The sequence below is a fragment of the Lynx rufus genome, unplaced genomic scaffold (assembly GCF_022079265.1).
Source record: "Lynx rufus isolate CCGP_SWC_20201006 ecotype Redwood Valley unplaced genomic scaffold, mLynRuf1.p SCAF_7, whole genome shotgun sequence".
Lineage (NCBI taxonomy): Eukaryota > Metazoa > Chordata > Mammalia > Carnivora > Felidae > Lynx > Lynx rufus.
Genome location: NW_025814889.1, coordinates 69,045,315 through 69,065,927, shown reverse-complemented (window position 1 = coordinate 69,065,927; position 20,613 = coordinate 69,045,315). Strand labels below are relative to the sequence as shown.

At 37.9% G+C, this 20,613-nt stretch overlaps 1 protein-coding gene across 2 annotated transcripts in view; it reads right to left on the bottom strand.

The window, feature by feature from the left end:
- Nucleotides 1-20,613, bottom strand: part of PDZRN4 (PDZ domain containing ring finger 4) — a 367,762-nt gene that overhangs the window by 50,340 nt on the left and 296,809 nt on the right. For both annotated transcript variants that reach the window (XM_047067077.1, XM_047067078.1), the window contains 2 exons: nucleotides 19,405-19,661; nucleotides 16,141-16,243 (listed from right to left, as the gene is read on the bottom strand). In XM_047067077.1, coding sequence (XP_046923033.1) covers nucleotides 16,141-16,243; nucleotides 19,405-19,661 — 360 coding nt within the window. The remainder of the gene's footprint in view (nucleotides 1-16,140; nucleotides 16,244-19,404; nucleotides 19,662-20,613) is intronic.

The window sequence follows — 20,613 nt, the reverse complement described above, 5'->3', positions numbered from 1 at the left end:
AAAACATTTATTGAAAAAAAAAAGAAAATGGGGGTTCCTGGGTGGTTCAGTCTGTTAAGCATTGGACTCTTGATTTGGGCTCAGGCTGTGATTTCACAGTTCATGAAAATGAACACCCACCGCAATTCATGAAATTGAGCCTTCCTATCAGCATGGAGCCTGCTTGGGATTTTTTCTCTCCCTCTCTCTGCCCATTCCCCACTCTCTCTTTTTCTCTCAAAATAAATAAATAAACATTTAAAAACGAAGAAAAACTGGTGCAGCCACTCTGGAAAACAGTGTGGAGATCCCTCAAAAAAATTAAAAATAGAACTACCGTATGACCCAGCAATAGCACTACTAGGAATTTATCCAAAGGATACAAGAGTGCTGATTCAAAGGGGCACATGTACCCCAAAGTTCATAGCAGCACTATCAACAATAGCTAAATTACGGAAAGAGTCCAAATGTTCATCAACTGATGAATGGATAAAGAAGATGTGGTATATACACACAATGGAATATTATTCAGTGATTAAAAAGAATGAAACGTTGCCATTTGCAACAATATGGATGGAACTGGAGGGTATTATGCTAAGTGAAAAAGTCACAGAAAGACAAATATCATACGTTTTCACTCATATGTGGAATCTGAGAAACTTAACAGAAGACCATAGGGGAAGGGAAGGAAAAATAAGTTACAAACCGAAAGGGAGCCAAACTGTAAGAAACTCATAAATACAGAGAACATACTGAGGGTTGGTGGGGGTGGGGGTTTGGTGGGAATGGGGAGAATGGGTGATGGGCATTAAGGAGGGCACTTGTTGGGATGAACACTAGGTGTTGTATGTAAGTGATGAATCATAGGAATCTATTACTGAGGCCAAGACTACACTGTATGTTAGCTGACTTGATAATAAATTATTAGAAAAAAAAGAAAAAAAGAAAATGAAAACACAACATGCTGAAACTTATGGGATGTAGCAAGGCAGTCTTAAGAATGAAGTTAAGGTGATAAATACCTACAATAAGAAAGAACTCAAATAAACAATCTAATCTTACACCTCAAGGAACTAGAAAAAGAATAAAAAACTAAGCCCAAAGTTAACAATAATAAATATCAGAGCAGAAATAGAGATCAGAAGAAACAATTGAAATAATGTATGAAAGAGATGATTTTTTAAAATAGAGAAAATTGGTAAACCTTTAGCTAGACTAAGTAAAAGAGAGAAGACTCCAAAAAATAAAATCAGAAATGAAAGAGGAAACATTATAACTGACAACAAAGATATACAAAGGATCAAAAGAGACTGCTATGAACACTTATACACCAACAAACTGGATAACATAGAACACACATGAATAACTTTCTAGAAACATACAACCTGTCAAGATTGAATCATGAATATGTAAAAATTTGAACAGACCATAATGAGTAGGAGAGTGAATCAATAATCAAAAACCTCCCAACAAGGAAATGCCCATGACCAGATGATTCTACTGGTGAATCCTACTGAACATTTATTTATTTTTATTCATTTATTTTTCTGATTTGTGTATATTTGAGGCACAATGTTACATTGGTTTCAGGTGTACAACTTAATGATTTGAGAAGTTTATACATTGTGCTATGTTCACTGCAAGTATAGCTACCATTTATACCATCACATTGCTATTATGATGTTATTGGCTATATTCCTTATGCTCTGCTTTTTATTCCCGTGACTTACTCATTCCATAACTGGAGACCTCTTGCCTTCTCCCATTTTTCCCACCCCATATCTCCCACCCCTCTGGCAGTCATTAGTTTGTTTCCTGTACTTATAGTTCTGATTCTGATTTCTGTTTGTTTATGCACTTTTGTTTAAGATTCCATATGAATGGAATTAAATGCTATTTGTCTTTCTCCAGTCTGACTTATTTCACTTGGCATAATACTCTCTAGGTCCATCCATGTTGTCTCAAATGGCATGATCTCATCTTTTTAATAATACTCCAGTGTGTGAACACACACACACCCCACATCTTCCTTATCCATTCCTCTATTGATGAACATTAGGTTGCTTCCATGTTTTGGCTATTGTAAATAATGCTGCAATAAACATAGGGTGCATATATCTTTTCGAGTTAGTGTTTTTTGATTTCCCTGGGGAAATACCCAATAGCATAATTAGTGGACTACAGGGTAGTTCTGTTTTGATTTTTTGAGGAACATCAATACTGTTTTCCACAGTGGCTGTACCAATTTACATTCCCATCAACAGTGCACAAGGGTTCCTTTTTTCCCACATCCTTGTCAATGCTTGTGGTTTCTTGTCTTCTTGATTTTAGCCAATCTAACAGGTGTGAGGTGATATCTCACCTGGTAAAATCTCTGGGATTTGCATTTCCCTGATGATTAGTGATATTGAGCCTCATTTGATGTGTATGTCTTTGGAAAAATGTCTATCTAGGTCTTTTGACCATTTTTAGTCAGATTATTTTTGGTGTTGTGTTGTATAAGTTCTTTATGTATTTTGGATATTAACCACTTATTAGATATATCTTTTGCAAATATCTTCTCCCCTTTGGTACAACCTATCAAACATTTAAAGAAGTAACACCAATTCTTCTCAAATGCTTCCAAAAAACGGGAGAGAACACTTCCAAACTCATTTTATGAGGTCAGCATTACCCTGATGCCAAAACCATATAAAGATGTTGCAAAATAAGAAAACTACAGGCCAATCTCTATTATCAATACAGGTACAAAATTCTCAAAAAAGTACTATGACTGAATTCACAGTACAGTAAAATGATCACACACCATGAGCAAGGGAGAATTTTCCCTGTGATGCAAGTATAGTTCAACATACACAAATAAATACATGTGAGAGACCTCATTAATAGAAGGAAAACAAAAATTATATCAATGGTACAGAAAAAGCATTAGACAAAGTTTAATATCCTTTCATGATTAAAAATGCTCAATAAATTGAGTATAAAAGGAAAGCACCTTAACATAATACATGCCAAATATGACAGGGCTACAGCTAATATACTTAATGGTGGAAGGTTGAAAGCTTTTCCTCCAAGATTAGGAACAGGACAAGAATGCTCCCTCTCAACACTCCACTTAACAGTACTAGGAAATCCTCACCAAAAAGAAGAAATAAATGGCATTCCAGTCAGAAAGGAAGAAGTAAACTTGCCTGTTTGCAGAGGATATGATCGTTTATATAGAAAATTCTAATGATCCCACAAAAAACTGTTAGATTTAATAAAAAAAATCAGTAAAAGTGTAGGATACAATCAACATACAGAAAGCTGTTGCATTTCTACATACTAACAACAAAATAGCTGAAAAAAGAAATAAAGAAAACAATTCCATTCACAATAGCATTAACAAATACTTAGTAATAAATTTAACCAAGGAGGTGAGCTGAAAATTATAAAGTGCACTGAAAATTATAAAGATGATGAAATGAACTAAAAAAGACACAAAGAAATGGAAAGATACATGTGTTCATGGATCAGAAGAATTAATATTGTTACAATGTCCATACTGTCCAGTACACATACATACATACATACATACATACATACATACATCACAAAAACAGACACAGACCAATGGAACAGAAAGCTTGGAAATAAACCCAAGCATATATCATCAACTATTATTTGACAAGGGACCCAAGAATAATCAATAGGAAAAGGAAAAGTTTCTTTAATAATTGGTGCTGGGAAGGGGGGCCTGGGTGGCTTAGTTGGTTAAGCGTCCAATTCTTGGTTTCAGCTTAGGTCATGATCTTATGGTTCATGAGTTCAAACCCCATGTGTGCTCTGTATTGATAGTACGGAGCCTTCTTGGAATTCTCTTTCTTCCTCTCTCTCTGTCCCTCCCCAACTCATGCTTTCTCTCAGAAAAATAAATAAACTTAAAAAAAAAGTGGTGCTCTAAAAACTGGATAGTCACATGCAAAAGAAACTGATCCCTCTCTTACACCACTCACAAAAATTAACTTGAAATAAAGACTTAAATGTCAGACCTAAAACTACAAAACTCCTGGAAGAACACACAAAGAAAAACTCCTTGACATTGGTCTTGGGAATGATTTTTTGGATATCATAACACAAGGACAAGCAACAAAAGCAAAAAAAAAAATAAACAGAATGAAGAGGCAACCTGCATAATGGGAGGAAATATTTTCAAACAATGTATTATATATAGTTTTCAAACTACATAAGGACCTTACACGACTCGAAAAAACAAATAATCCAGTAAAAAAATGGGTAGAAGACCTGAACAGAATTTTTTTCCCAAGTGATGAACAGGTATACAAAGAGATGCTCAGCTTCACTAACCATCAGGACAACAGAAATTAGAACCACAATGAGATATTACCTCAAACCTGTTAGGATGACTATTATCAAAAAGACAAAAGATACCAAGTGTTTTAGTGAGGCGGTGGAGAAAAGGACGCCCTAGTACACTGTTGGTGGGAATATAAACTGGTATAGCCTCTGTGAAAAATAGTACGGGGTTTCCTCAAAAAACTTAAAGAACTATATATTTCCATTCCAGGTATATATATATGCAAAGGAAATGAATACAAGATATTGAAGAGGTATCAGCATGCCCATATTCATTGCCATATTATTCATAACAGCCAAGACACAGAAGCAGCCTGAGCATGCACTGATGGATGAATGAATAAAGAAAAAGTGGTAGATACACATAATGGAATATTATTCTGCCATAAAAACGAAGGAAATCCTTCCATTTGCAACAACATGGGTGGACCCTTAGGGCATTATGCCAAGTGAAATAAACCAGATGAAGCAAGACAAATATTGTGTTCTCATTCATAGGTGTAATCTAAAAAAATTGAACTCAAAAACAGAGTAGAACCATGATTGCCAGTGACTAAAGAGTAGGAAAAAAGGGGAGGTGTTGGTCAAAGAGTAAAAATTTACACCTAGAATGTTTAGAAGGGACATGAGCACCCCAATGTTTATAGCAGCCAAAATACGGAAAGAGCTCAAATGTCCATTGATGGATGAATGGATGAAGATGTGGTATATATACGCAATCAAAAAGAATGAAATCTTGCCATTTGCAACTACATGGATGAAACTAGAGGGTATTATGCTAAGCTAAATTAGTCAGAGAAAGACAAATATCATATGACTTCACTCACATGAGGACTTTATGATACAGAACAGATGAACAGAAGGGAAGGGAAGCAAAAATAATAAAAAAAAACAGGGAGGGGGACAAAACATAAGAGACTCAAATATGGAGAACAAACAGAGGGTCACTGGAGGGGTTGTGGGAGGTGGGATGGGCTAAATGGGTAAGGGTAAGGAATCTACTCCTGAAATCATTGTTGCACTATATGCTAACTTGAACGTAAAATTTTAAAAATAATTAAATTAAAAAAAAGAATTTGAAAAAAAATTTCCAGCTAGAAGATGAATAACTTCATATAGAGTATGATGACTTTAGTTAACAACACTGTAGTATATGCTTGAAAGTTGCTAAGGGGATAGATCTTAAATGTTCTCACCATACACATAGAAAGGGTAATTATATGAGAGGTAGAGATGTTAACTAATCTTACTCTGGTAATAATTTCACAATATATACACATATTAAATCACCATGTTGTTTATCTTAAACTTATACGATGTTGTACATCAACTATATCTCAATAAAGCTGGAAAAAATAAAATGCAGATGAAGGTTCATGCATAAGGCAGCTTCTTACAGCTAAAATACCCTGGATAAAAGGTAAATATCCCCCCCCCCCAAAGATAAAATTTTAGTTATAGGAAAAGCAATATACATAGACAAGAGAAACACACAAAATGTTAACTGTGGTTATCTCAAATGGTACAATTGCAGATAATGGTACTTAAAATTTTTATCTTGGACTTGAAGTACATATATTGGATTTACCATAATCTTTGTCTCACCACAAACTATCCATATTGATCATGAAACATTCTCTTATTTACATTAAATTTGATTAATTAATACATACTGAATACCAGTGAACTCACTATATAATCACGAACCAGAACTAGAGCATTAATGGTATCTTCAGTCTAAGGGAGAAAAGGGAGAACTGTGATGTCAATGTAAAACACACAATCTTGAAAGATTGCAATATTTTTTTTTCAAAGACAATAATTTGGTGAGAAAAATCCAAATTGGGATTATTTTCTGTATTTTCCTAATTGAAAAAATAAACACTGTATTTAAATAAAATAATTTATAGTGCCTACAGGCTGCTTCTGCCATTTCTACTGGACAAATATTAATGAGTTAACTTGTTCTACACTATAGCTAAAGTCAGATAATATGGAGGGGCGGGCTACTTTCTAACCATCGGTAAAGTATGGTGGTAGAGGAGGATCTGGATGGCTCAGTTGGTTAAGTGTCTGTCTTGGACTCAGATCATGATCTCATGGTTCATGAGTTTGAGCCCTGCGTCAGGCTCTGTGCGGACAGTATGGAGCCTGCTTGGAATTCTCTCTCTTCCTCTCTCTCTGTCCCTCCCCAACTCATGCTTTCCCTCTCTCAGAATAAATAAATAAACTAAATCATAAATAAATAAAATAAAATAAATAAAATATGGAGGCTTCTTGGAATTCTCTCCCTCTCCCTCTCTCTCTACTAAAATAAACTTAAAAAAAAAGTACAGTACTAGACACAGACCAACGTGTGGTCATATGAGTATGTATGCTTTTTATGAAATCCTGTAAAATGGGAGTTGATATGTTTGGAATGTTAAAATATTTGTAAATTTTTAAGGATCTGATGAGGCATTTTTCTCACTTTGCTCAAGTGAGTTACATGGGAAATCCAGATGAGACAAATCATTCCAACGAACGTTGGTATCCCCCATGGAGCTCACGTGCAAGGATGCTATGACTCAGGAGGTAAGTGGTCCCTCTAAGAGCGAGAACTGGGACCAGACTCCTTATTGGACAACTAGACTATATTGCCCCTGGAATGAAGATTGGAATCCTTATCTGGAGTTTGCTTTAGAGTGAAAAGACAGCTCTTCCTTTCTTTGCCCCTATGAAAACCGTTCTCTGAAAGAATAGGAGACATTGGAGAATGAGATTTGATATGCAAATATTCACCTTAAACACAACCTCTGACACCTTTCAGTAATGCAAGGCAGTCATCTGAATGTGTCTCATGAGTATCTTTGAACAAAAATTGGATGTCAGGATTTTGATAAAATTCATATATGTAGTGTAAGGAGTCTTCATTTGTATCTGGCCTCCTAGAAAAATAAATGTGCCTTTGGTTACATTGTTAAATGTAAACCAACTTTGAAGGTTAAATTTGCTCTTCATTGTTTTCTTAGGAATTAAAGTTACTGTTGTCATAATCAAATGGGCCTCATATTTATTTTATGAAATTACATGACCAAATTAACAGTAATACTAATCTCATTTCTTCCAGTAAGAAATCTAAAATAATTACAATAACTTTGATGGCTATTTCCAACTTTATGGCATTTCTTTCTAGTCACTCCTTAAGGAGGGATTTTTTTTTAAATAGTGGTTAACAACGTAGGAAAAGCATTAATTTCATAAATCTGGAATATTAGGATTGTATAAAATGTGATTACAGGCACTTGTACCCCAGTGTTTATAGCAGCACTCTCAACAATAGCCAAATTATGGAAAGAGCCTAAATGTCCATCAACTGATGAATGGATAAAGAAATTGTGGTTTATATACACAATGGAGTACTATGTGGCAATGAGAAAGAATGAAATATGGCCCTTTGTAGCAACGTGGATGGATCTGGAGAGTGTGATGCTAAGTGAAATAAGCCATACAGAGAAAGACAGATACCATATGTTTTCACTCTTATGTGGATCCTGAGAAACTTAACAGAAACCCATGGGGGAGGGGAAGGAAAAAAAAACAAAAGAGGTTAGAGGGGAAGAGAGCCAAAGCATAAGAGACTCTTAAAAACTGAGAACAAACTGAGGGTTGATGGGGGGTGGGAGGGAGGGGAGGGTGGGTGATGGGTATTGAGGAGGGCACCTTTTGGGATGAGCACTGGGTGTTGTATGGAAACCAATTTGACAATAAATTTCATATATTGAAAAAAAAATAAACAGACATACATTTAAAAAAATGTGATTACAAAGTCTCAGCCTTGACTGAGATTCAAGTATAGAAACTAGGTCACCCATATAACGTAGTCTGCATCTAGAACATTTTTGAAAGTGAAAGAAGGTGCTATTCATAATTAAAGTGGCACCTTAGCCATACGGGGGGGGGCACAATTTAGGGCACACCAGGACGTATGGTTATCCTAACAGGGGCTGAATTATGGTCTTTCTTTACCTATGTAGATTAGCCTGTCTGTTTACTAGGGCTCTCCAGCTTCTAAGTGTAAGATAAAACAGGCACATCTTGTTAGAATGGCAACAACAGCAATGACAAAAAAATCCAAATTTTCTTCTTTTACAATCAGGCACAAGTGTATACTTAAATTTCTTTACTCTAATTACTAGACTGTTAATTGAATTATTAGGAGGAAAAAAAAGACTTTCACACTTTATTTCAAATTTCTATTCTCTATCAGCTCTCTTCTCCCCCACCCCCCACCCCCATTTAACCCTTTGTATTTGTGTCCAGGACACTTACAAAATAAGGACAGCAGCAGTAATGGTGAATAATTTATTCACTCCTCAAGCAAATGCTGCTGAACACCCGCTGTGTGCTAGGCATGTGCTAGGTGATACAAAGGTGATTTATTTCATGATATAAAGATAGCTAGAAGTGGTCACTTCTCTAAAAAAACAAAAACAAACTACTTAGAAGAAAAAAGACCAGTACATAAATAACTATAACCCAAGGCATAATGCAAAAAATATTTATAGGATGTAATACAGGAATTCAATGGTGGGAAAGTGTGAGGAAGGCATTTTAGGGGTAGAAATTCTCCCAAGTAAAGGTGCAGAGAAAGGAAAGCACACAGCTTTCTCTGAGTACTGCTGTGCTGCAGTTTGACCTCAAGATGCCTAAAAAAGTAGGGTTGTGACAGAGTACAAAGGACCTTCAATGCCAGGAAGAGAATTTTAGAGCTAAGTAGAGGAATAGAGTCATACAAGATGATGAATGGGGAAGAGATCCACTGGGAACTACATTTGAGAAGGACTGGTCTATAGATGGACTATAGAGTCTAGGGACTGGCCCCAGCAGACCAAGAAAGAGCCTAGAGACAGAGAAGTGCCCTATAAAAGGGAGGAAGCAGTGGTGATATGAAGGAGAAACATGCCACAGAGTGTCTGGAAATATAAGTCCCACCACATGACAACTTGTGGGTTGGCCTCCATGATTAAGATTTTAATCTAATTGAGAAAATGGTGGTGTCATGAATAGATACTTCAATGAACCAATTCTGACAGAATACCATCTTATCTTAAATGCTGAAGTAATAAAAATATTTTCACACTTCATCTAGATCAGTTTTCAATTCAATACATTTCCCACAAGAATGGAACTTATTAAGGTGATTTTTTTTAAATGGATGATTTTATTGCCCCGGTGGTAAGTGGTATGAAATTATTTTAGATATTTCATTAATAATTCTAAAATGTGACTAACAAGTGGAATAAAAGGGACTGCTGAAATATAAAGCATCCAGTGAATCAAAATAATTCTGAAAACTGTACACTTTCACACTCTATGCTATTTTCTCTTTCCCTAATATCCAGTACACATATAGATAATATATCATCTCTTTATAAGTTATATTTCATACTCAAACATATCCCTTCCATCAGTGGTTTTCAAACTCCTTGACACATTTCCCAGAGACTGTCAGAGGCAGAATTGGCTACTTGGGGAGGCTCTCACTTCTCTGTCCATTGTTGTTTCACAAATTTATTGGATGATCCTTTGGTAAGGAAGTTATAAAGAAAGTACAGGGGTGAATTTAGGGATATATCAAATTCATATCAAGTATGCGATTCTTATAAGATGATAATCAGCAGGGATGAATTTTGCAAAGACCATTAAAATTCTATTTCATTCCTCATCTCTCCTCGTTTCCCACATTTTGGCTTTTTCCTTATAAGTGTTTAAGTGAAATGAAAATGACACTTGGATTAGAACCCCTGACATAAAGAGGGGCACCTGGGTGGCTCTGTCAGTTAAGCATCCGACTCATGATTTCGGCTCAGGTCATGATCTTGTGGTTTGTGGATTCAAGACCCTCATCAGGCTCTGTGCTGACAGTGTGGAGCCTGTGTGCGATTCTCTCTCTCTGCCCCTCCCCACTTGCTCTCTCTCTTTCTCACTCAATAAATAAATAAACATTAAAAAAGTGTTTTTAATAAAAAAAAACCCTGATGTAAAGAACAAATACCTCTACTCACAATAGCCAAAGAATGGAAACAACTAAAGTGTCTGTCAGTGCATGGATAGATAAAGCAGATGTGGCTTATGCATGTGAATGTATGTGTGTGTGTAATGGAATATTATTCAGCCACGAGAAAGAAGGATATCCCGCCATTTGCTACAACCTAGATGGACCTTGAGAGCATTATGCTAAGTGAAATAAGTCGCAGAAGGAAATTTGCATAGTATTATTATATGTGGAATCTAAAAACACTAAAAAACAAGTCAAATTTATAGGCAGAGTCAAAAATGGTTACCAGGGACTGGAGGGTGCAGCAACTAGGGAGACATTACAGAAGGGTACAAACCTTATTAAAAAGGAACAAATACTGGGGCTCCTGGGTGGCTCAGTTGGTTAAGCATCTGACTCTTGATTTCGGTTCAGGTCATGATCTTGTGGTTTGTGAGATTGAGCCCCACATCTGTCCAGATGAAGCCTGCTTGGGATTTTCTCTCTCCCTCTCTCTCTGCCCCTCGCTCACTTGCATTCTATCTCTCTTTCAAAATAAACAAATAAACTTAAAATAAAAAGGAAAAAGGCAAAGACATCTGTTGTCTGCATGGTAGTCCCAGGTTCCTTTCTAATTCCCTTGTTCAAAAAGGCACAAAGAGGGGCACCCTATGTGGCTCAGTAGGTAAAGCCTCCAGCTTTGGCTCTGGTCATGATCAGTTCCAGCCCATCAGGCTCTGTGCTGACAACTCAGAACCTGAAGCCTGCTTTGGATTCTGTGTCTCCGTCTCTCTCTCTGCCCCTCCCCCATTCTTACACTCTGTCTACCTCGAAAATAAACATTAAAAAAATTTTTTAAATAAAGAAACAAAAACAAAAAGGCACAAAGAGACTACACTGCTCAGAATTTGATCCATGTGGACAACAGTGGGCATCCTCCTTCATTCAGTCATAAATACGAGCACCCATTATGATTAGGGTGATGTCATGTAGTGATCAACAGGCAGCTAAGGCCTCTGTCCTCACAGCCTGGAAAGGAGCCACAAAGCTCTGCACACACACACTAGATTTTTCTCTAAGTTTGTTTCACAAGTCATGAAGCTACTCAAAAAGATATGACTGAAATCTCGTGAATGCCTATCCTCTCATTTTTTTTTTGAATGAACATCTCCTTGATTCATAATTCTCTTTTCTTGAACTATGTAAGAGAGAGATTATCTACGTAAATTGTCACAAGTATTCTCCACATATTCATAAGGATCCAGCTCTGGGAAATAAATTTTGCAAAATGATACTTCTCAGCATAGCACCAGGGTTTACTTATGTTTTGCATAAGAATTGCCAAGAAGAAGCTAATTAATATTCTAAATACTCTTTCCTATTTATAGATACTGGCCCAAATTGGGTTTTCAGTTGACACGTATACAGAACTCTGACATATACATGTCCTTCTCTCCTGTCTACCTTAAAAATCTCTTTGAGCCAACTTCTAAATTCCTTCTCATTTTGATGACCATGTATCCATAAGGGGAACTTGACGTGCACTTAATTCAGGCTGTTGAGCGTTCAGCTTCATCTTAGGGGGAGGAGTAGAGTAGCATTATCGTGAGTAGCATTTCTAGGTGATGGAAACCACCAGACTTCTAAGTGTTGTTTAAATTGTTGGCTTGTCTTGGCTGACCTAATGTTTTATACTAGTGAAATGTTGTACTTTAATATTAGTTCAATATCGCTTCTCTGACTCTTCTCTATCAGCACTGACTTTTGAGAGTTAATGGCAAATGCTGCAGAAAATTCAGCATCTTCCTTGCACTCTGGTACTGGCAAACATATCTTTCTTAGGGGTTGGATGAAAGGGCTCTATATTTCTTGAAGCCTTTCCCTTTAAATTATTTCTGGTAGAGGTTGGATTTGAGATCTGCCTCTGACTTGCTAAGGGCTATTTATGATTTATTTCAACCTTTAGCTGGCTCTGGGACAAAGAAATGCACAAAGTTGAAAATAAAGAAAAGAAGATGCTTAATCCTCAATGGTATTTCAGTGGCGTGGTGCACCTCGACTCTTATGATGGGTGTGTTAATTTCCGATATTTTATATTCTTTCTCTCAAAAATAAAATTAAAATCCTTTATCATTTTTAATTAGAGAACAAATGCCATCATTTTTTAAAGAGAACAAATTTAAGGCTGTGAGCCTTTTAATGCAGGCTGGTTCTCTGAGGTTTTTCTGAAGCACTGTGGAGAAATTTTAGAGCCAGTCAAATAATTTTCTTAGGCAAAGTGCTGATAGGCCATGGTGAGATATGGGTGTCACTAAAATTTCATAGAGGTCCCTAACACACCAGAGTCACCATAACATTCACACACTCACTATAATATCTCCAAAGAAGCATTTGCTGCCTATCATGGCTCTGAAGGGAGCTGTTTCAGTCTATCAATGCAATAATCTGCATGTTAAAAAGTCCCTAAATATGTATTTACAAGATAGTCAGATCTGTTTTGGTCTATTGGGTCAATAATCCATGCACTAAAAGTCCCTAAATATGTATGCACAAGATAGACAGATCAGCTTTGGTTCACTGAGTCAATAGCAAGTAGGCCTTTAAAAAAGGGCCTATATAAGTTGCATACCTGGCATTTTAGCAAATTTAGAAATGCAGTTCTGTACATTTCCTGACTTTTAGAGAGTAGATTTATTATGTTAGTTTCAGCGGATGCCAAAAAGCTGTGTTTCACTCTGGTCCATGATATTTTGCTTTTGAAAAGTCAGAAGAAAAACCACTATAGCACAAACTATATCACAGCTCTGAGGCAAATGATGGAAACATGGGCATGTAGGCAAAGCCCTGTGCGCAGGCGTGGATGCTGTCCTTCCAGACCATGTCTCTGCCCTTCCTGGATCACCATCCAGGTGCATCCACCTCTCTGCTCGCCAGCCTGTGCTTCCCCACTGTCAAACTCATTCCAGCAGCCAGGGGGATATTGCCGGGCTTCAGCTCTTCTCCAGCAGCATCCCATCCTCATAATCAAAGAGAAAGTTCCTTGACATAAGCCCCTCCTCATTCTGACTTCACCTCTTGCCACTCTGGGCCTCGCCCCTGCTGTGATCACACACTGGCTTTGGCTGTTCCTTAAACACGCCAGGCATGCTTCTGCTCCAGGTCCCTTGCACTTGGCCTTCCCTTCATCTGGAGTGTTCCCCGCTCATATAGCTACATGGCTAGCTCTCTTACTTTCTTTAAGGTTCCTATGAGAGAGGTCTTCCCTGACCACCCTGTGTAAGACAGCAACACCCCCTCCCAACACCACGTATTTCCTTTCTCCATTATCTATGCTGTTGTTCTTCAGGAGCACTTATCACCATCTAACATATAATGTCTTTACTTGTTTGTTGTCCACCTTTTTCCCCTAGAGGTTAAGCTACACTAGGGCAGGACCTTCATCAATCCCATACTTAGGTAAGAGCCTGCCATATTTTAAGTGCTCATTAAATTTTGATGATAGAAACGAATGAAAGCAGAGGGAAAATGAATCTTCCTTCCACTTCCCTGATTGTCTGCTGATGTGTGTTCATGTTTAGGTTGAGGAGAAATGAGTATCTTTTTTTGAGATGAAGTCCTTTCTTTGGCCATTAGACTTGTTTCTGGTAATCTCTAGGTGGCACAAAAGTGCTGGATGAAGGTACTCATCCAATGCATACTCAGAGCTCTTGGGTTATGACAGAGCTTCTGGAGGAACTGGGGTCATCTTAGCTGCGCACAGAAGCACTTGACCAGTCTGCTTCTAAGTAGACTATAGTGCATAAGTACAATAGTGCATAAGACGGGACTGTCATTTCTAAATCCAGATTCCCACTTAATGTGGCATCCACAATCAGTTTTGGTGATAGCAGCGGACTAGATTTTACAGTCTAATCTGACATGGTCATGAAGGTTGGTGTGTGCCACTCTGTCACATAACTGTAACAGACTGAGGGATACTAGGTAGAACCATTGTTCTCTCTTAAATCTGGTAAATTATTCTTAGGATATTCCCCTATGCCCCCGCCTCTATCTTTAATCATGTAGAATGCTTTCAAATGCATTCTTTCTCATGATTGAAGCCTGTCACAGTAACTTCTTCCTTATTTAAATTTCACAGGAACATTCTTTATTTCCAATCACTTACAAAGATGCCTTCGGCAAGAGAATCACAGCTGACAGCAAATTAATGACTATGATGCTGTGATTAGTTGAGATTACAGGCTACAGAGGACCTGTCTGAGCATTTACCACTGTCATGACACTAACACTGGCATCTATTAGAGATTTATATTGTTCAAAAAAGAGAATGTGGTTCAGCTACAGTGAGCCCTATACAAGGGTACAAAAATTTGTCTGTATTGTAATATAGTCAATGATATAGTAATCAATTAAAGTAATTTTTACTGTTAACCTGCTTAGCCTAAGCAAGTCTCTCTTCCACACTCTCCCTCCAAACACAGATTTATTTTGATAAAGCTTGAAGGCACAAACTAAATAAAAAGCTGAAGTGATCTAGGGAATTCCAGTCCCTAAGCCCAAAGTATTCATTAACAGAAAGAAAAACATCATTTAATCTTGAATTATTTGGATAAGAGACTCCATTTTGTATTTTATTTTCCATGAGAAGACAAAACTTAATGGAGATTTCGGGGCACAGCAGTCCTTGAGTGGATTTATAAAATAAAACTTTTCAATCAACTTAATGGATAGGGGATAAAAAATTAGCAGGAACAACAACAATGCCACAACCATCTACTCAGATACTAGGTATCACTGCACATCCTTCCAAATTCTGGCTGAAAAGAAATAATGGTTTCTGTAATCCCCAGCAATGACTTTTGTGGGAGGGAAGATTTCAAATAAATGTCTATTTGCTTTAGGTGAGCTTCACTGAATCGGCCTTATTTGACTTCAGATTCTCCTAAGGGAAGAGATTTCAGGATTTCCTGGTTGTAAAATGGAAAAGAACATTTTGCTGAACTTGTATGACATCATCTAAAGCATTAAAAGGGCAGATAATCATGGGTTCTCTGCCTGTTTACCAAAGCTTCTTTACCTCCTCAATCTACTTTATTTCCAAATGTCAGAGTGGTTTGAAACCTTTCAAAGATTTATAGACTGCAGCAGCAGAGGAAATATTAGGATAAATCCTTTAACTTTTGTGAAAGCTTTTAAATAATTAATCAATGGGCTTTTGCAATTGTTATATATCACAGTACAGATATTCTAACGTATACTGTATGAAGGCTAAACCACAAAGGGCATTAGGCCATCTCTCTTTCTAGAAAGTCAGTGAAACTACAGTTTAGAGTACATACTTGAGTCACAAATAAAGAGAATACTGAATAAATGAAGGAAAATATTACTAATATAATACAATCTAGTTTATCAGTTAAAATAAAAGTACTATGCAATGAATGAAAACACTAAGCACAATCTTGGTTTTAAATATGTTTTTTTTCAAACTCTACTTGGAAATTACCTTACATTATAGAAAGAAGGAAAAATGTAGCTGATACAATATTTATAAAAAGCAACATAAATGTGAGCAAATTATTTTCAAGCTTATATGATAAACATGTTTTCTAATATATTGAAAATACTAGAACCAAACACTAAAACAAATAGTACTTAAAAGAACTCACCCTAGATATGTAATAGACAAAATATTTCTTGCAGCAATAAATTAATTTTTTCCTTGTTAGGCACACCCCCTCCACCATAACTTCGTGAAGAAACGTGAAGTGGTGTGAAAACAATCTTACCTCATATTCAAAGTCCTCTGCTCTGTCTGCATCAGCAGGCAAGCTGGAAAGATACTCGTTGTCCTCATAAAATTCATGCTCCATCGGATGAAGAGAATGGCAGCTATGGGGAATATAGCAATATGGTAGAAGTGGATCAAAAAGGTTGGTTTAAAGATTAAAACTGATTTTAAAATTTCACTTGAGTCTTCTCTGCTTTGCAATAAGACCTGGAGTGATCCAGCCTATAAGTAAACTAAAAACTCAGAAAGAGCAATAGTTTCCTTTCTCCTCTACAACTGGTCCATCAGTTTGATTTTCTGAGAGAATACCAAGAGTAGGGGCCCGTGGCCAGAACGGTGCTCTTAAGGGTCTGATGTGAGTCTATGGCCATACCACCCTGAACGCGCCCGACCTCGTCTGAAGGGTCTGATGTGAACCCCCTGTCAGGCCATGGTGCTTGACTGATACCACCTGGCCTGTGTTCATTCCACCAAATGTGACTTGCTCCATACATGGGTGTGTGGCCTTTGAGACCGCACTCTACCCGAAGAGGTGGATTTGGCAACAAAGTACTACCAATTTCATAATACACAGCCCCAAACTGTTTTCTGAATCTGTTTTCAAAAGCACCTATTTTTCAGATTGTAAAACATACTCCCATTACCCTCATTCCTTAAGACCTTGTTCTCCTTCATAACCACATTTCCCCCTTTTTGATTGAGGGTCCGTGCACAAATATTAATCAGTATTCATGGTGATACCTCACCGGAAATTCCTAGAAGCCATTGGGCTTCATAATCCCTTCAGAAAATTCTTGGGGATGGGGAGAAGATTAAAGGAAATGAGGGGGACCCAGGGCATTGTATTTGACTTTTATATATCTGATTTTGGGCAAACATCTTAAATAATTCATAGAAGTGCTTTAAAATTACTGTATGGCATGATATGGATTGTATACATTACACCATATGAAGGCTAAGCACAGTTTAACAGTAAAGGGCATGAGGGCATCTCTATGTTTAAAAAAGCAGTGAAAAAGCCTCAGTGCGTTTAACCAAGCTGGTGGCAAGTGAAACCTCTAAGTCCTGCCAGTGTAGACATTGTTGAAAAACTGGAGTTAGTGGTATAAATTAGTTTCCTTATCTGTAGCTGAAAGGCAAGAGAGATGCATCCTGGTGCCCTCACACAGGCAACATAAATATCCTACCAGCCCCTTCTCAGTGCTATCTATGGCTGTCGTCCCCACAGTGGGTTAATCAAGTTGAACCCCAAATAGCAAAAGCCGTATAAGCGGCATCTTGCTTACTGGTTCTAATAGTAAGTCCTCCTTGCTTAAATTTGGGCTGGCTCTGAAAACCCTTTTGTGCTGGTAAACTGTTAAGCCTGCTGCTTTGGGCATCTGATGTGTTTTCCTTATCTTTCAGTTGGTAAGAAGGGAGCCCCGCCAGGAGGGGCACCTTATTCATTCAATAAACATTTATTGCCTATCAGATGCTAGGCCCAACGCCAAGTGCTAGAAATCTGCTGGTGCACAAAATCCAGTTCTTGCCCTATGAATTGGGTAGAGCAGTAAGCGGGACTGCTAATATGATGTGATTGATACTTAAGGGGAGATATGGAGGCTATGAGAGCAGATGGGGGGATGTCCCTTCTGCAGCCCTAGGAAGTTTGCTAGAAGAGGCTGCCTCTAAGCTAAGATCTGCAGGACTTATGAAGGGCGACACAGGATACTGGTTAAGAGAGTGGGTGCTGGGGTCTGACCTCTTAGGCTCAGGAGCCTGGCCCTATCACTTCCTTGCTATGTGACCTTGGCTAAATTACCTAACATCTACCCATGTCCATGATGATAATAATACGGTGCATTCCCTCAAAAGATTGTTATGAGGACTAAATGCGTCAATGAATGAAAACTAATATTACCTGACAAGTGTCAGATTAGCTAATACAAATTAACTATTATTCATTCATTAAAGTATTTATTGGAAGGCTACCCTGTATCAGGCTGTACTAAAAGATATTATATATTTGTTTGCTTGTGTGTTCTTCATCTCCTCCTCTAGAATATAAGCTCCAGGAGGGAGTGACTTTGGTTTTGTTACTGGTTTTAAGCCCGGCACCTAGTTCCAGTGCCTGATGAAGGGGGCTATTTAATAAGGAATACACGCATGAATGGAGTCATAGGCAAGATAAACAGGGCTCCTACCCTCTCGGGACTTGAAGTTTCAAGGAGCAGTTTCCAAAAACATGGCTGCACGTTAAAAATGCCTAGGGTGGTTTCTGAAAAATGTTGGCGCTCGGGCCTCACGCTAAAAACTCCTTTTTAATTGGCCTGACGTGGGATTCAGCCATCGCATTGATTCTGCCTTTCAAAATCACCAGGTGATTCTAATGTACACCTGTGAGCCACTGGAATGAACCTAACAAAAGCCGCTAAAGGGCAGGGAACTGGCATGATCAGATCCGTGTTTTATAATGTGTCAAATGGATTGCAGTAGGCAATGAAAATGCAGTCCAAAGAGACTATTGTTCTTATAAATCAAACTCTCTATAATGTTTGAACATTTGCTTAAAAGCTCATAGAACAAAATGTATGGGGCAAAACACTTTCTCATAAAACAAAACTGTACAAGTAAGATTATTTGAATAGAATATCTCTAACTCCCTTGAAATTAGGTAAAAATTGGGAAGAACTATTCATTTAATAGATCCTTATTTCACGGTGCTCTGTACTTACTCACTGACAGCCAGGATTTTTTGCTTACATCTCAATATATTGGGTAATTGCTTTCTTTGGAGAATTACACTTTAATTAAATTAATTTCCTAGCTTTTCCTTTAAAGAAGAGAAAAGCAAAAGAGTGAAAGGGAGAGCGGCAACTCACAGAGGAGAATATACTGCCAACATGCCACTTCTGTGTCAGTCTTAATAAGGTTTTTGGCAGCTTTGGTGAGAGAAGCTATTTCCCTGACCAGTGCTCATGAGTGGCATAAGGCTTTTGATGGCTGGAAATATGAAGATGAACTAATCAGAGCCAGAATTTTTCATCGCTCCTCAGCAAGCATGATTCCCAAAGTGAAGCAACTCTGTGGGTCAGGGAGAGTAGCTAGCAGGGGCAGCTGAGAACTAATTGGATACAGACACGGCAGAGACATTTTCCAAACAGAACTGAGATCCTGTCTCTCTAATTGTCAACTTGCTAGTGTGACTGATTCTCTCCAACCCCTACTCGACACGGCTGAATGACAACAAATAGGGCTGTGGGAAAAATGACAGGAAAGATACCTGTCTGAGAGCAGAAATGGACAGATGTCTGGCACTGGAGGGGTAGGTGGTCTAAGTTTAGCCAGAGCCATGATGTGTTCAAAGGTGATGTCTGTCTGAGTGCTGGCGTCCATGAGCTGCACTTCCGGGGCCATTCCATACGCGGGTTTACTGAGAGGCGTCCGTCTTAGCACCTGGACCACAATGGGTTCCTTGGCATTTCGAAAAGCTTCCACTGCCTCTTCATGGGTGGCCTTTGAGAGATCCTTCCCATTGACCTGTGAAGATAAAAGCACATTTCTCATCTCAGAGGAAAGAACAGAGAGGCTGTCATCGTAGATTAATAAAGGGTGGGGAGGGTGAGTTTAAACCAGCTCTGATACGAGTTTTGTAAAGCAATATTTAATAAGACACTGACATTTATTGAACTCTTCACCAACATGCGGAGGTGAAGATTAGGAAACCAACTGCTTCTTGTTTCTTTAGAAGTACATTGTGAGGAACCTCAGTTAAAGACTTAAAATTTTTTTTATAATTTTTTTTAACATTTATTTATTTTTGAGAGACAGAGACAGCATGAGTGGGGGAGGGGCAGAAAGAGACAGAGACACCGAACTAAAGCAGGCTCCAGGTGCTGAGCAGTCAGAACACAGCCGACATGGGGCTCAAACTCGGGAATGGTGAGATCATGACCTGAGCCAAAGTTGGACGCTTAACCGACTGAGCCTCCCAGGAGTGCCTAGACTTAAAAATTTAAATAACACATCAGCCTCAGAAAACATTCACCCAAATCTTCAGATAGATCGAAATGTTAAGTATATCTTTTTTTTTAAATGTTCTATCAATCTCTTGGTGGGATTTTCAATATTTAATCCAAGTCTTACTGGCCTGAAATCCAATTTTTTGGGTGTTGTCAAATTTATTTCATTTTCATCACTTTTGAACCCAAGACCATGTCATTGTCATGTACATTTTATCTTAAATCGTTGCTATTCTGTGTGGTCTGTGGACCCACAGCTAAGCATTGCATAAGAGATTATTAGAAATGCAGAATCCCTGGCCCTATCCCAGACCCGATGAATCAGAATTGGCATATTAACAAATCCCAGCTGATTTAGATGCACTTGAAAGGAACACTGCTCTAAAACATGTCTGAGTATACTATGTGCAGTTGGATCCTCACCTGTGTTTATTTATACCCATTTATGACTCTCCAAGGTAGCCCTGGAC